This window comes from Dermochelys coriacea, chromosome 26 (genome assembly GCF_009764565.3).
Source record: "Dermochelys coriacea isolate rDerCor1 chromosome 26, rDerCor1.pri.v4, whole genome shotgun sequence".
Taxonomy (NCBI): Eukaryota; Metazoa; Chordata; order Testudines; family Dermochelyidae; genus Dermochelys; species Dermochelys coriacea.
In genome coordinates, this window is record NC_050093.1 from 10,948,039 (window position 1) to 10,962,302 (window position 14,264).

The 14,264-nt window shown below is 43.0% G+C and overlaps 1 protein-coding gene across 3 annotated transcripts in view; it reads left to right on the plus strand.

Annotated features, from left to right (window-relative positions):
• Positions 1 to 14,264, plus strand: part of ANTXR1 (ANTXR cell adhesion molecule 1) — a 169,324-nt gene that overhangs the window by 115,649 nt on the left and 39,411 nt on the right. For 2 of the 3 annotated variants that reach the window (XM_043503029.1, XM_043503030.1), the window contains exons 15-17: positions 4,034 to 4,129; positions 6,887 to 7,054; positions 12,281 to 12,361. In XM_043503029.1, coding sequence (XP_043358964.1) covers positions 4,034 to 4,129; positions 6,887 to 7,054; positions 12,281 to 12,361 — 345 coding nt within the window. Of the gene's footprint in view, positions 1 to 4,033; positions 4,130 to 6,886; positions 7,055 to 12,280; positions 12,362 to 13,070; positions 13,413 to 14,264 lie in introns of those variants that run through there. The other variant, XM_043503031.1, reaches the window with a different exon arrangement.

A 14,264-nucleotide genomic window follows, 5' to 3' on the forward strand; every position in this document is an offset into this window, starting at 1 on the left:
TGAACGTGGAAAGTGGTGCATAAACGTTATTCTGGTGGGGCTCCCGCAGTGCAGAGGCCACTGTGAAAATAATTATTAAGGCAGGGAAGAGGGGAAGGTGTCCAAGCGTTTTCATATCTGTTCAAATTCAGTTTGAATTCTTGCCCTACATAGTTCAGATGCCCCTAGGGGAGCTTGACTTATCCTTATGTCAACCACAAATAAGGTTCTCTCAGGTCAGGGTTGAAGAACGTGGAGCCGAGTACAAAATATAAGACAAAGATCTTGATTTTTTTGTCATCCGGAGCTGGATCTCTGGCTCCAAAAATGTATCTGTGTTGGCGTCTTCTTTTATGTTTAATTTAACTCCAGTTCCATCTAAAGCAGATATTTGGGGTGGAAAGATGCCAACTTTTAAATAGTCACTTTCCAACTTCCTGAAATGCACATGGATTTTCAGGGTTCCCATTTTCCTATTGCTGCTGGGCCAAAGCCTGAAAATCCTTACTCAGCTCTGACTCCATTCTTACACAAGAAAAATTCCCATTACCGTCAGTGGAAGGGTGGTCTGAACAAGGACTGACTCATGACTGAGCAAGGACTTCAGTTTTTGGCATTATTAACTGAGAAGAAGGAGGGATGGGGGGGGGGGCTAAAGCACTGCAGTGGGACTCCTGACCTTTGGGCTCTATTTGTGACTCTGCCATCAACTTGCTGTCTGAGCTTATTTATGGCCTGTGCTATAAGGGAGGTGAGACCAGATGATCGCAATCATAGAATATCGGGGTTGGAAGGGACCTCAGGAGGTCATCTAGTCCAACCCCCTGCTCAAAGCAGGACCAATCCCCAATTTTTGCCCCAGATCCCTAAATGGCCCCCTCAATAGTAACCCTCAAGGGTTAAACCCTGGGTTTAGCGGGCCAATGCTCAAACCTCTGAGCTATCCCCTTCTGGCCTCTCAATCTATGAAAGTCACCCCTCTGTGCATCAGATTCTTCTTAGCGTATGCCTCAGAGGGCACATGACCAGGATTCACCACTGAATTTGGTCTGCTGGTTGGCTCATTAGCTTGTCCGGCCCAGTGCAGTGCGACGTGAATGCTGATTCATGCCCCACTGTACCTCAGATTGTAAAATAGGGACAGTGATACTAATGGGCCCAGACCTGTGATCCTGCCTTTCTCTGTATATATGTGCTTCCTTTGTTTTAGCTACGCATATGTCCTGTTGAATTTCTGGCCAAGTCTGAAGCACATCAAGGGTGTTTTCCGAGCTTGTGTTGCAAAATCGTCTGTGCCTACGAATCATGTAAACAGCCCCATCCTGCTGTGGGCTTGTGACTCTTGCTTTCCAAGCCTATGCTGTAGCCTTTTGGGGCGGGGGGGGGGGGGAGGGAGAGAGGGTGGTATTTTTGTTGTTGTTTTGGCAGACACACCTCCTTTCAAGGTCTGAAAAGACTCTCAGAGCTAATAAGGGCTTGCGGGGAAGATTTCTTAAGTCTTGGCATTTCCTGTTGTGAGAAGTCCAGTTTGTGCTGAAAGAAAGAAAGAAAGAAAGAAAGAAAGAAAGAAAGAAAGAAAGAAAGAAAGAAAGAAAGAAAGAAGTGCTGAAGGAAAATATTTGGATGGCTTTGATCCCAATTTGAAAAAATAAAAATCCTCATGGAAAAATTCATGCAGAGATATTAAGTTCTTATGTTTCAGCAAAGAGAGAGAGGCTTCAGCAAAGAAGAAACTTGCAGTTGTTAGTTAATCATTAGCTTTTCTTTAGAACAGGTCAAAATTTTTCAACTGAAAAACAAAATTGACAAAAGAATGCCTGTGTTTGGAAATGAAAAATTTAGTTTCCTTTTAAATTTTCTGCTTTTTCAATGAAAAACTAAAAATGTTGGACTGGGTTTTTTTTTAGTTTAAAAATGTTTTTTTTCTTGGTTTTTGATTTTTGAAAGAGGAAGAGTTTTTGCTTTTTGATCAAAACCCTGGGAAATTCTTGTGAACAATTTAGAAATAAAAGAGAGAAATGTTTTCATGGAAAATTCATCCTTTTCTAACCAGCTTTGCTTTCCTGCTTTGCCAATTCACAGCCCAGTTTGAGAATCATGGAAATTATAAACCATGAGGGTCATATAGTGCATTGCCCGGAGACCAGTGCAGGATTGTCACCTACTACATCGGGGTTCTCAAACTTTTGCATTGGTGACCCTTTTCACACCGCAAGCCTCTGAGTGTGACCCTAAGACCCTTGTAAATTAAAAACACATTTTCATATTTAACACTATTATAAATGTTGGAGGCAAAGCAGGGTTTGGGGGTGGAGGCTGACAGCTCATGACCCCCATGTAATAACCTTGCAACCCCCTGAGGCGTCACCCCTCTAGGGCTTTCTCCAGTTCGTTTTTAAAGAATTAAGGCAATAGAGTCTCAGTCACTTACCTTGAGGGAGACTTTACCATGCTTTAATAGAATTCACTGGGCCAAATCCTAATGCCTTTACTTAGACCATGATTCTGCATGTGTTTCCCTTTCACAGTGAACAGTCCCACTGACTTCAATGGAACTACTCACTGAGTAAAGCTAAGCATATGCTTAAGTTTTTGCAGGATCAGGATCTCCATTTTTACCCAGTGGGCCAAATTCTATGCTGGCATAAGTCCAGTAAAATCACTGAAGTCATGCCAGCAGAGTGTTTGTGTCTACCTTTAAAGGGTAGCCTCTCTAGTGGATTACACAAGTCAAAGATCATTATTAGGACTGGCTTCTAATATTCAGCCTACATTTGCTCACTTGCATCCTGGTCTTCTTGGTAAAGTCATCTTGAACCCCTTCAGAGCATTCTTCTCCCTCCTTGATATTTACACCCGGTAGTTATTTTTTATTTTCGTTTGGACAAGCAAGTTGTTTGAATCCCTAAAAGAGTGAATCCCTCTTGCCTCTTAGTTTTTTACCCCTTCTGTTCTCTGAAATCCTTAGTTTGCTGACACTTGTCTTGTATCGAATGTGCATAGTGAGCCACTCTGGTATATGTACCCTTAAGAACATAAAAACAGCCAAACTGGGTCAGACCAAAGGTCCATCTAGCCCAATGCCAATGCCAGGTGCCCCAGAGGGAATGAACAGAACAGGGAATCATCAAGTGATCCATCCCCTATCGCCCATTCCGAGTTTCTGGCAAACAGAGGCTAGGGACATCATCCTAACCGATCCTAAACAGACTTATCTGCTGCAGAAGGGTTCCACCAGCATTGGAAATAAGTCCCCCTGATCTGCTCCTTGTTGCCACTGACAGCCAGCATAGGGACCCAGAGCAGCACCCAGAAGGCCCCAGGATTGGGGGAGTGCAAAGATGTTTTAAAGCCACTTTCATGCCTCCTTCCTGAGCTATGTTGAGTGCTTTTTGGCCATACCTCAGGATCTGGCCCAGTATTCCTTCTTCTTCTTTCTTCTGTTTTAAGGAGGTCTCAACCAAATTTCAAGCAATGATTTTGCAACTTGAAAACATTGTGGGATCAACCCATTTACTTCTCAGAATTCAGAGATGATGCAAGACAGATTCTCTTTAAAACAAAACACATTGTTTTGCTGGGGCAGGATTGTACCTGTCAAGTGGTGTTATTTCAGGAATGCACATCCCCTGAAATATAACCACTAAAAGACCTAGACCCCTGTACAGCTCTCTGCCACTTAGGGCATGTCTATACAGCAAAAGCTGTGCATGAGCTGGCTTGAGTCCAGCTAGCCAGAAATATAACGATGAAAACCACATAGTGCAGGCTAGTGAGCCGAGCATATATCCAGGGTCCATGCCGGGTTTACACGACCTGCATTGAAGCCCACACTGCACTGTTTTCACTGCTGTTGCTACCAGTGTAAGTTGGATTTAAGTGAGCTTCAGTAAGCTAAGCCCTGTACAGCTTTTGCTGGCTCAACATCAGCTGTGTAAAGGCGTCTTACAGTCTCTGTTTGCACTTTACTGAGTCATCCATTTCCATATGCACGTCATTTGCGTCCAATGACAACGCAACCCCGTGATGTATCTATCTCCTTTCTGTTTGATAGGAAGAAGATGACGATGGCCTTCCTAAGAAGAAGTGGCCAACAGTCGATGCTTCTTACTATGGTGGGCGAGGTGTTGGTGGCATTAAAAGGATGGAGGTAAATCAATATTGCTTACGTACCTGGAAAACTCACTTGTAAACTCAGCCACAAGACTCTTCTGCCATTCTCCCAGAGGGAAACAAAGAGGAGGTATGACCTCTCTTTCTGGGATGCCAGTGTTAATTGGAAGTAACTCCACTGAGGTCAATGCAAGTATATGGAACCTCTGAAAATCAGGGCATTTATTCAGGAATCCCATTGAAATTCAATACGAGTTAGGCACCTACCCTTCTTAGGCTCTCCTTTGAAAATTCCAACTGACATATGGGTTTAGGAGCCTAACTTTAGATACTCATCTTTAAAAATGTTGGTGTAAGTCGCTGATAGTTCTTCAGTGGGCTCTGTGAATGCTTTGGTTTGGTCTCTTGGGTTTTGTTGACTGCTTATCTCTACCAGTGACTAGTTTCTGTTCATAAGGGATGATGAGATTTTTTTCCCCGCCCAAAATGGCTTTTCTAGTAAATGGAAATTTCCATTTTCATCAAGATTTTTTTTTTCAAACCCTCCCTCTCCCAAAAATTCAAAATGGAAAATTTGAAAGTTTTTCCAAACTCTGAATTTTTTCATTTAATTCTGCTGGGGAACATACCACTTTCTCTTGCTTTTTTGTGACTGCCTCCTTTGAGAGGAATTGGGACCAGCCCTCCCTGAACCATAATGACCTGCCTCCCAGCCTAAAAAGGCAGAACTAATTGGGATCAGATGACAGCCTGAGAAATACCTGGGTCTCATAAAAGGGCTGAGAACTCCAAGTTCTCCACAGGGAGAAAATTTGGCTTCTGTGGAAAGCCCTGAAGTAGGGTCTGAAAGACGGAGGCGATTTCATGGAAGCAGCCTGGGAATCAGGGCTCTGTGCCCTCTTGTATGACATCTAAGGCCTGATCTACACAAGGAAGTTAGTTCAGTATAACTACATCGCTCAGAGGTGTGAAATAACCCCCTATATAGACAGCAATAGGCCATTGGGAGAATTATCCTGTCAACCTTGCTACTGCCTCTCAGAGAGGTGGAGTATCTACACTGACGAGAGAACCCCTCCCATCGGTGTACAGGTAGTGTCTTCACAGAAGCACCTCACTGGCGCAGTTGCAGCATTTTAAGTGTAGATAAGCCCTAAGCCACGTTGGTCTGCAGGAGTGCAAGGTACTTTCCTTGTCTTTATAAAACACTGTATTGGTTCTTCTGGAGCTGACCAAAGGGAATTCCGCGGTACCGCACTGTGTTAGATGCATGTCAGGAATCAATTTTAAAAAACAAAAACAAATGGAATTCGTTTTTTTTTTAATAAACTCACATTGTCAATAGCCCATAACGTTCAGTCGTGGCAGGTAATACACTACCTTTCCCGTTTGCTCATTTCTCAGTGGAGCACAAAGGAGAAAGAGCCTTGAGAGTTTTTGTCTTTGATGGTCTATAGATGTTAGGGCCTTGTTGTTTTCTGTTACCCTTCAATAACTTAACGCCAGTGCGAAATGAGTGTATTGGGGGGAGGAAAACGCTATCCAATCAGAATGGTAGCATTTTCTGCTCACTTTGCACTGGTGTCAATGACAACTCATGTTACAGGGCAATGAGAATGAAGCCCATTGACCTCAAGGCCGGAAGAGACCATTATGGGGCTATTGTTATGAAGGGCTAGTCTGACCTCCTGCATAACACAGGCCATAGAGTAGCATCTGTAACTTGTGGTTGAGCTACAGTGTATCTTTCAGGCTATGTCTACACTTATGGGGGAATGTAGAGTACAGGCACTACATGCGTAGCTACATGCCACACTGAAAGGCAGGCTGCATCCACACTGGTAACTGCCGAGTGTAGCTGCATATCACAGTGAAAGGCTCCGGCAGCGGGGATCTACCAGAGCCTTTTCCCACAGCCAGAGTCTTTCACAAAGGTGCTGGCAGCAGGGAGTCAGCAGGACATTTCACTGCTAAAAGTAGCTGTGTAGACATGGGAGGCCCTGCTTGGTGTGCAGAGAGCTGTGTAGGGTGCATACCCTGGGGGTTCAGCTGTTTAGGGCAATCCACTTACCTAAGCCATGCCTTCCCATCTACACTGCTATTTATACCCATTTTAGCTGGGCATGCAGTGTATGTACTCTACATATCGCCGTAAGTGTAGACGTAACCTTAGAGAGACATCCAGTCTCAACGTAAAGACTTCTAGTGATGGAGAATCTACCCCATCTCATGGTGAGCTGTTCCAATGGTTTAGTAACCATTGTTCCACTGGGCAAGTGCAGAGCATCCAGAATATACCTAAGGAATGGGACCTTGGACTCTCGCAGGGGTGTAGTTAGCCCTTTGAAATTGCATTTTCTGATGCTTCTACCAACCCCAAATCAAGCAACTGGTCCTGTTGACTCCAGTGGGACTATATGCATGAATGAGGACTTTTCACTTGATTGATGGTTTCAGAATCAGGTTTTAAGTAAGGAAAGACATCTAGATTCTGTACAACAATTGTCTTCTCTGAGGCAAATGATCTTCTCCATTTCTAGAAAACCCAGCAACTACATGTGCCAAAATGCCCAGAGTGGGAACTCCTTGCAGCTGCAATCAGGAGAGATGGAAATGAACAAATGCCCCAGATCCCAGCACCCAAAACTCCAGTGTAGACCCAAACTTTGCAGCTTGTCTCTCTCTCAACAGTGAATCTGAACAATGGGGAAATCTAGATCCAGATTCAAATGTTGCAGCTCTACGTTCAACAGCAGATGCTATTTTAAGATGCCACCAATGTTTTTCTTCTTAGGTCCGCTGGGGAGAAAAGGGCTCTACGGAAGAAGGGGCTAAGCTAGAGAAAGCCAAGAATGCCAGAGTGAAGATGCCAGAGCAAGAATATGAATTCCCAGAACCCAGGAACCTGGGAAATAGCATGCGCAGGTCCTCTTCTCCCAGAAGGTGGTACACGCCAATCAAGGTAGGTCTTATGCAGGTACATAATCCATAGAATGATTCCAGTAGATACATGTTAAACACTCATACAGCCTTATGGAGAGTTTTCATGTGCGAGGTTAAAGCAGTGAGAGTGACTTTGTGTTAGGTTCCCAGTCCCAGACCTGAGAATCCATCCAAAAGCTGTTCTAACTTGCACCAGATGCCTTTGCCTCAAGGGGTTGTTCGGTATAAAGGAGCCCCAGTCATGCTTCTTTTCTCCCACCAGGCTACGTGCAATGTAAAAACCACTGCAGCATCTCTCCACTGCCCAAATATTCCACTAGGCAGTGGAGATCCTTAAGTGGCTGGTTAAGCTGCCTTTAGAGCTGCTTTGGAGTGGCACAGAGCAGCCAGAAGGCACTCGAGGAAAGGGGCCCTGGACTCTTGCAGTGGCGTAGCTAAGCCTTTGAAAGTGCTTTCTCCCCTGTTCATGCCTGAAGCCCTCACAAAGTCTGCAATGGCAGGTCTTCCATTTCCTGAGTGCAGAGAGACAGAGAGAGAAATCTCTTTCCCGCTCTTACTTAATAAATAGGCTGGTGAAGAAGAAAATAATTCTTGCCGGATGCCACAAGGGAGAGCTGCCCCAGGAAATCAAAGACTGATTCTGTTGCGCAGAGAGCAAATGACTGCCAATGACCCTGGGTCAGCTGGGCTCGGAACACCACAGGGCATCATGCCCATCCCCTGGGGAGGGAATGTCCTGCAAACGCTCTCTGGCTGACTTAGAGTAGCCTCGGCAGCTAAGGGCCAGATTCTCATTTATGCCAAGGCTGTGGCAGTGCAAGACTGTGGAACAAACTCCAACAAGACCTAAGGACCATCCCAAACCTCACAACCTTGCACTCCAAGTGCTAGGGGCAGTTCTCTGACCTGCCTTCCCTAAGATAAACACAGAGCAGCACGTATTTCAAATCAACTAACAAAAAGCCCGACCAAAACAAACCACTTCACTGCATGCACACTTCTCCCCCTCAGAAGGGGGTGAGCAAGAGAATGAACCACAGGGGACAGAGGATAGCCATGCCGCTTAACGCATGGCTGGAAGGTGTTCAGATATTACCATGATGAGCAGCTTGAGCCCATCTGTAGAACAGACTTTACCTAGTATTAATCTCCATCACACCCTCACTGGACTACCCCCAAAAGAGAACATATGCGGACAGAATAACTGCATGCAAAACTTTCCCTGAACACAATCCATGAGAATTCGGCAGAAAAGAAGGAACAATTTCTGTGAACTTGATGATCTGCTACTCCCCTTCCCATACAGTAAGAAAAATTTCCAGCACCCCACTCTACTCTGGGCAAAATCTTTTCCCTGGACGACATGAACGTATAGAGATGAATTTGCATTGTGTCATGCAGGGAAGTTCTCACATCATCACAAAAGTCAGAGGCAGGAAAGACCTCTTAGGTCATTGAGTCCATGTGCCCACCCAAAGCAGGATTGCTAACTCAAGTGTATCGTTCAGTGCTTTTTCCAGTCTGCTTTGAAAATAACACACAACTATCCACAGTTCAGTGTGGGGGAATATTCCATAGACTCACTGGTCTCACCCATTGGAAATGTCTTCTGGTGTTCATCTTAAATATTCCTTCATCCCAGTGCTTGAAGTGCACACAACTCTATTGGCTAAACAAGACATACCATTCCCTCTGGTTTTATTACACTGCTTAAAATACCTCCTCACTCAGTGGATGGAAGGTAACTAATGCGTATGTTATGTTACAATCTAATAATGAAAAAAAAAAGTCCTCATAAAGCAGAAGTCCTCACAAAACCAAACCTCAGGACCCATGCTGGAGGAAAGTTAAGCAGGAAATTCATCTTTAAGGGGTGATCATCTCTCTTCCTTTGCATGTGATCCTTCGCTTCACACATTAACACAAATGGAATTTCCTGGCTTTTGTCACTTTATCTGATGGAGTTTTTCTTCCCTTTACATTTGCTTCCACATTGTCTGTTCTAGGAGCGACTATCCGGTAGGTGGATGGCCCTTCGTTGAGAGTGGATATATTGTAGCTTGAAATACCCTGGGCTTTAAGTGCTGTCAGACAGCAGACTTTTGTGTTGTTACTAATTTGGATGGTACCAAATGGATTTTTCCCCCTTAAACATTCTTTTAGATGTTTAAAAATGTATCACCTATATAATCCAGTTTAAATGGATGGATCCATTTGATGATTACCTGTTCTGTTCATTCCCTCGGAAGCACCTGGCATTGACTGCTATCAGAAGACAGGATACTGGGCTAGACTGACCCTTTGTCTGACCCAGTTTGGTCTTTTTTTTATGTTTTTAAATAATTCAAGGAGCAAAGCAAAACAGTGCATTTAGAGCAGTTTGCTAATCCCTTTGCCCAGCTGAAAAGGAGAAATGCAGCAAACTAGAAAATTCATTATTTGCATAGCTCTGAACCCCAGTCTTCCCCACTTCCTCCAGACTCATGATCCCTGCTGTCCTTATACAATCCTTAGCCCTCTCTGCTTGTCTGAGCTTCCAGTCTGGCCCTTCGCTCCCATACAGGTCTGCAGCTACACACCAAAAAATGTTCTCTTTCCTCCAAAATTAAATTTTATTTATTGATTTATTTATTTGGAAAACTGAATATTTTCAGCCAAAAATTACACATCTTTCAGTTTTCAGAAGAAATTTTTGAGGCTTTTTGGGTTTTCAAAAACTAAAAAAAAAAATTGATTTTTTTTTGTAAAGTCAATTTTTTTCACTGACAGTTCTTACAAAAATGAAAACTTTCTTTATTGTCTATGTTTTTTTTGGGGGGGGGGATTCAAAATTCCCACCTGTTCTACTGTGAAAGTTGCCAGCAAGGCAACAAAGGAGAAGATCATCTGAACTGGCTCTCTCTTTAGCCTTGAGTGTTTGTGCAGTCCATGTGTAGCCCGATTCCAGCAAAGGGGTTTCTACTGATTTCCCTGAAAAACTGTTCCACACTTTGTTGCTCTGACTATGAGAACTTTTTTTTCTGATGTCCACCTTAAGTTTCCCTTAATTTAATTTCATCTCACAACAGTTAAGGTCATTTCAAGGCCATTATTATTATAGTAATGTCAGACCACCCCAGCCACAATCAGGGCCACATTGTGTTAGGAGCTGTACAAATGTAGAACAAACAACAAGTTCCTGCCCTAATGACATAGATAGCAAATGGGTCTGATCCTGCTCTAAACCAGGGGTATTTTGGTCTGAGGTTCAATCCTATTTCAAGTAATTAACTAGTAAAAAGAGTGGGATGTCTTTAACTATCCTCAAAGGCAATTCGTTCCCCTGGAAATACATTGCCTGGTGCACAGATAAAATGTACTGGATATGTACTGCTGGCAGCTATTCAGTTAATCACAAGCAGCATCCAGGATTGACTGTAATTTTATTGCAGATGTCTTCAAACATCCTTCTGTAGCAGTACACAAAAAATTCCAGTGTCATGCATTCAGCCTGGAGAGGTTCAATTGGCAGAAATGCAGAGCGTGTTTGATAAAGATGCTAGGTATACTTCTGGGCGCTTCCATTTAGCCGGAAATTAAAAATTCCAACATGCTGCACTCAGGAAAATCCTTCTTCAGATCTCAGGGAAGCGGATTCATTTTTGGAGTGGAACAGTGGCCCCTTATAGAAGGGACAGGAAGAACATTACAACAGTGTGGGGAAACCCTGGGCAGTAATATATGTTTCTGCGCACATGGTGCTGTGCATAGCTGTATACTTTTTCTGGCCTAGTTAAACGCATCTGGCAAACAACCACAGTATTTGCGTCTTTTCTCACTGCCTCATTCCAGTCAGAAATTGAGGAATGCCTTATTGGGATTGCACAGATGTGCTACAGAGGCAGGAGTTCCCACATGTCAATCTATCGCCTCTAACTCGGGGCTGCTCAAAAGCGTCCTGTTGAAACTGTTTTTGACAGATAATTGGGGGTTTTGACAAAATGATTTTTATTTTTTTTATTTTCTGTGCACAAAGTGTCTGCTTCCTATGGAAACTTTTGTCAGAAAACTGAAAGGCCAAATTCCAAAAATTTTCCATTTTCAGCTGAATACTGAAAAATTTTTGTTTTTCAATGGAAATTTGACATTTTCTGTAGGGAAAAAATCCATTTTCCAACCAGCTCTATTCCTAACTAATTCCCCTCTTGAAATCCTTCAGCTAGATGTGAAATGACAATGGCACGTAAGATTTCTCTTTAGCTAAGGCCAAAGAAAGTCCACACAATGAGGTTAATTGCTGCCACAAACAGTACTATACCATGAGGCTGATAGCTGCCAGGAGAATGACACTGAAGATACAGGAATACAAGGTTTTGAAGGGTGTTTGTGATTGCTGGGAGAAGTCACAGACACTGACTTGGCTTAAGGGACAGAGCTAGAGAGACACAAGCACACGAGGTTTGGTAACCTGATATTCTGTTAGCAATCTGCAGGTAAATGAAAGATGAAATGGATTTCTATACAGCACACTGTTGTGACCAAGCTGTCTTGGGAAGGATGGGTGGTTGGATAAATAATCTTTCATTCTCTGCTCCATTAATGAATCCAAGGCGGGTTATTTACACATATCACAATGCAGCCATCAGACTGATCTGTGTAGCGGAGTGGAAGCAGTTAGAATCAAGTTGGCATCGGAAACCCATCGCTACTTACAAACCCACTATCCATCCCAGTTAATGAAGAGAAAAAGGAACTGGTGGGGAATATCATGTATAAATGCACCTGATCGGTTTCCTTTATTTATACAGCATTGCACCAGCAACCTCAGCAGAGATTCCAGGGAGTGCATGAGACCCTCTCAATCCAACATGGTGCCCATCCAAATGAGAGTTAAGGCTGGGGACAGAGTGGGGAAGTTTGCACTAGAATGGCGCATGCTTTAAACACCCTTTCAGGTATTTAAGCGGCCCGTAAGATTTGAGGGAGATTTTCAAAGGTACAAATGGAAGTTAGTCACCCAGCTTCTGTTGATTTTCAACAGGGCCCAAGTCCCTAATTGCTCTTTGAAAACCTCACTGTTTAGAATCTGCAGTAAGTTGAGAGAGTACCTCCCGCTCCATGACTGATGATCCAGCACCTTTCATAAGCATGGCATTCAGCGGAATCAAAACAGAGGGTCCGGGCTGCGCTGCCCCTGAACTGAACTATTCACTGGACACTTGTTGATCATATCAAAAATAATTTGCTGTATTTCTTGTAATTACAGGGCAAGTTGGATGCTCTCTGGGTGCTGCTGCGGAAAGGCTATGATCGTGTGTCTGTCATGCGCCCCCAGCCTGGAGACCAGGTACTGTCCCTTTTATAACATTTATTGTACTAAAAAAAAAACAAAAAAAACGCCACCTGAACCACAAACTTTCCAGGTCCCTTCTCCAGTGGGACTGAATGGTCATATTGCCAGGAGATGTTTGTCCCTGTTGTCATATACCAACATGCCATCTCGGAAACAAAACCTTAGCCACTTGCATGAACTTTGTTTGCAACTGAGATTCATAAGCATTCAGGTTCCTTTGGCTCAGAGGCCTGTTGACACGGTTAAGTCATGTAGATCACGTTGCAATAGCAATTGTCCATCTACACAGAAACTATCAATCTGATATCGTTTTGCTGTTACAATTTTATGGCCACTTTCAATTAGCTAGAGCCTTGGATGCGGAAGAAAAATGTACATGCATTTCTCATTGCTCAAAGACCAAGTTCTCCGTCTTACACTCCAGGGGTGAAATCCTGACCTCATTGAAGTCAATGGCAAAACTCCCGTTGACTGCGATGGGGCCAGGATTTCACTCCATAATTTTAAAGTCGATTGGAGTTTTTCCCATTCATGGATTGGAGGATGAGATCCAGGTTTTGTGTGTCTTAATTTGGAACCTCATAAAGCTGTTGGTTCACCAGTATTAATTTCTAACTGGTGAAAAGCCTCTCCATAATGGAAGGGGATAGGTGTGAAATACAGTGGGGTGGGGTATCTGTTCTCATGTTTGCTCTATCTACAGCAGATCCTGGGCTCAGAGCTTCATGAATAGTATAGAATAGAAGGAAGGAGCACAGATAATATGTCTGCATCTATTCGTGTGTTCGTATGATTACACACATCTTCAGAGAACAGGATAGTAAAATCCATTAAAATCAATGGACTTGTGTGTCCTACTTGAAGGTGAAAGGAGAAATTGTACAAGCTGAGGCACCAATACCAATGTTAACTGTTGCATTTCATGTATAATGTGTTTTCTATTCCTATTTTTCTTCTTCTGCTAAAACACATAGATTAATATATGTAGTATATGTTCTAAAATACATATCAGAGTACATACAAGACATGCAACATGGGCAAGCTGACAAAACTGTAGAAACCATAAGTTTTGCATATACTGACTTCTTGTGACTTTAATTGTGCAAACTTGCAACATTAACAATGCACTATCTTAGTTTGGGTGTGTATCTTTATATGTGTGTGTTTGTATACATACACCCACACAATCATATGTCTATCTATAGCTAAATCAGCAGAACTGAGTCATCTATGAATTGTACTAAATATATATACAGTTAGTAGACAGAGGGCCAAATTTATCCCTGGCATAAATCAGCTGAGTGCAGTAGTGTTACATAAGAAACATATTTGGCTCAGTTTGTTCATATTGGTGTGTAGCATTCAGAAGATTTCAGGAAACTCAGATAGACAAGAAACAGTGCTAACAGCCATGTAATATTTTTGATAGTGATCCATAGCTCTGTAATATTTGGCTCCCTGTATAGTTTTCCATTGGCTGCCAAATGAATTGTGAGGGTTGTGAATAAAAGTATTAATACTTTCTGCCTTCAAGACTAAAATTTGCAAAAATGGCGTAGTCGTCTGATGCCCATCTCTCAGAGGAGTTCACACTCCAAGAATTGCTAATGCCAGGCAGTTAGTGTGAACTTTTTTCCTCTTAGAGCTCTGAGTACAAGTGGTGCTTTTTTCTTCTATGGATTTATCTCATACGTTGATAAGCTAAAACTATGCTAGTTGAAAGATTACACCTGAGAAAATCCAGAGTAACTTCACTGAAGCCTATGGAGTTAGTAGCGATCTACATTATTATAACAGAGAGCAGCATCCAGCCTTCCATGTGCATATGAGCATAGAAACGGCTATACTGGCTCAGACCAATAGTACATCTAGCCCAAGATCCTGTTTCTGACAATGG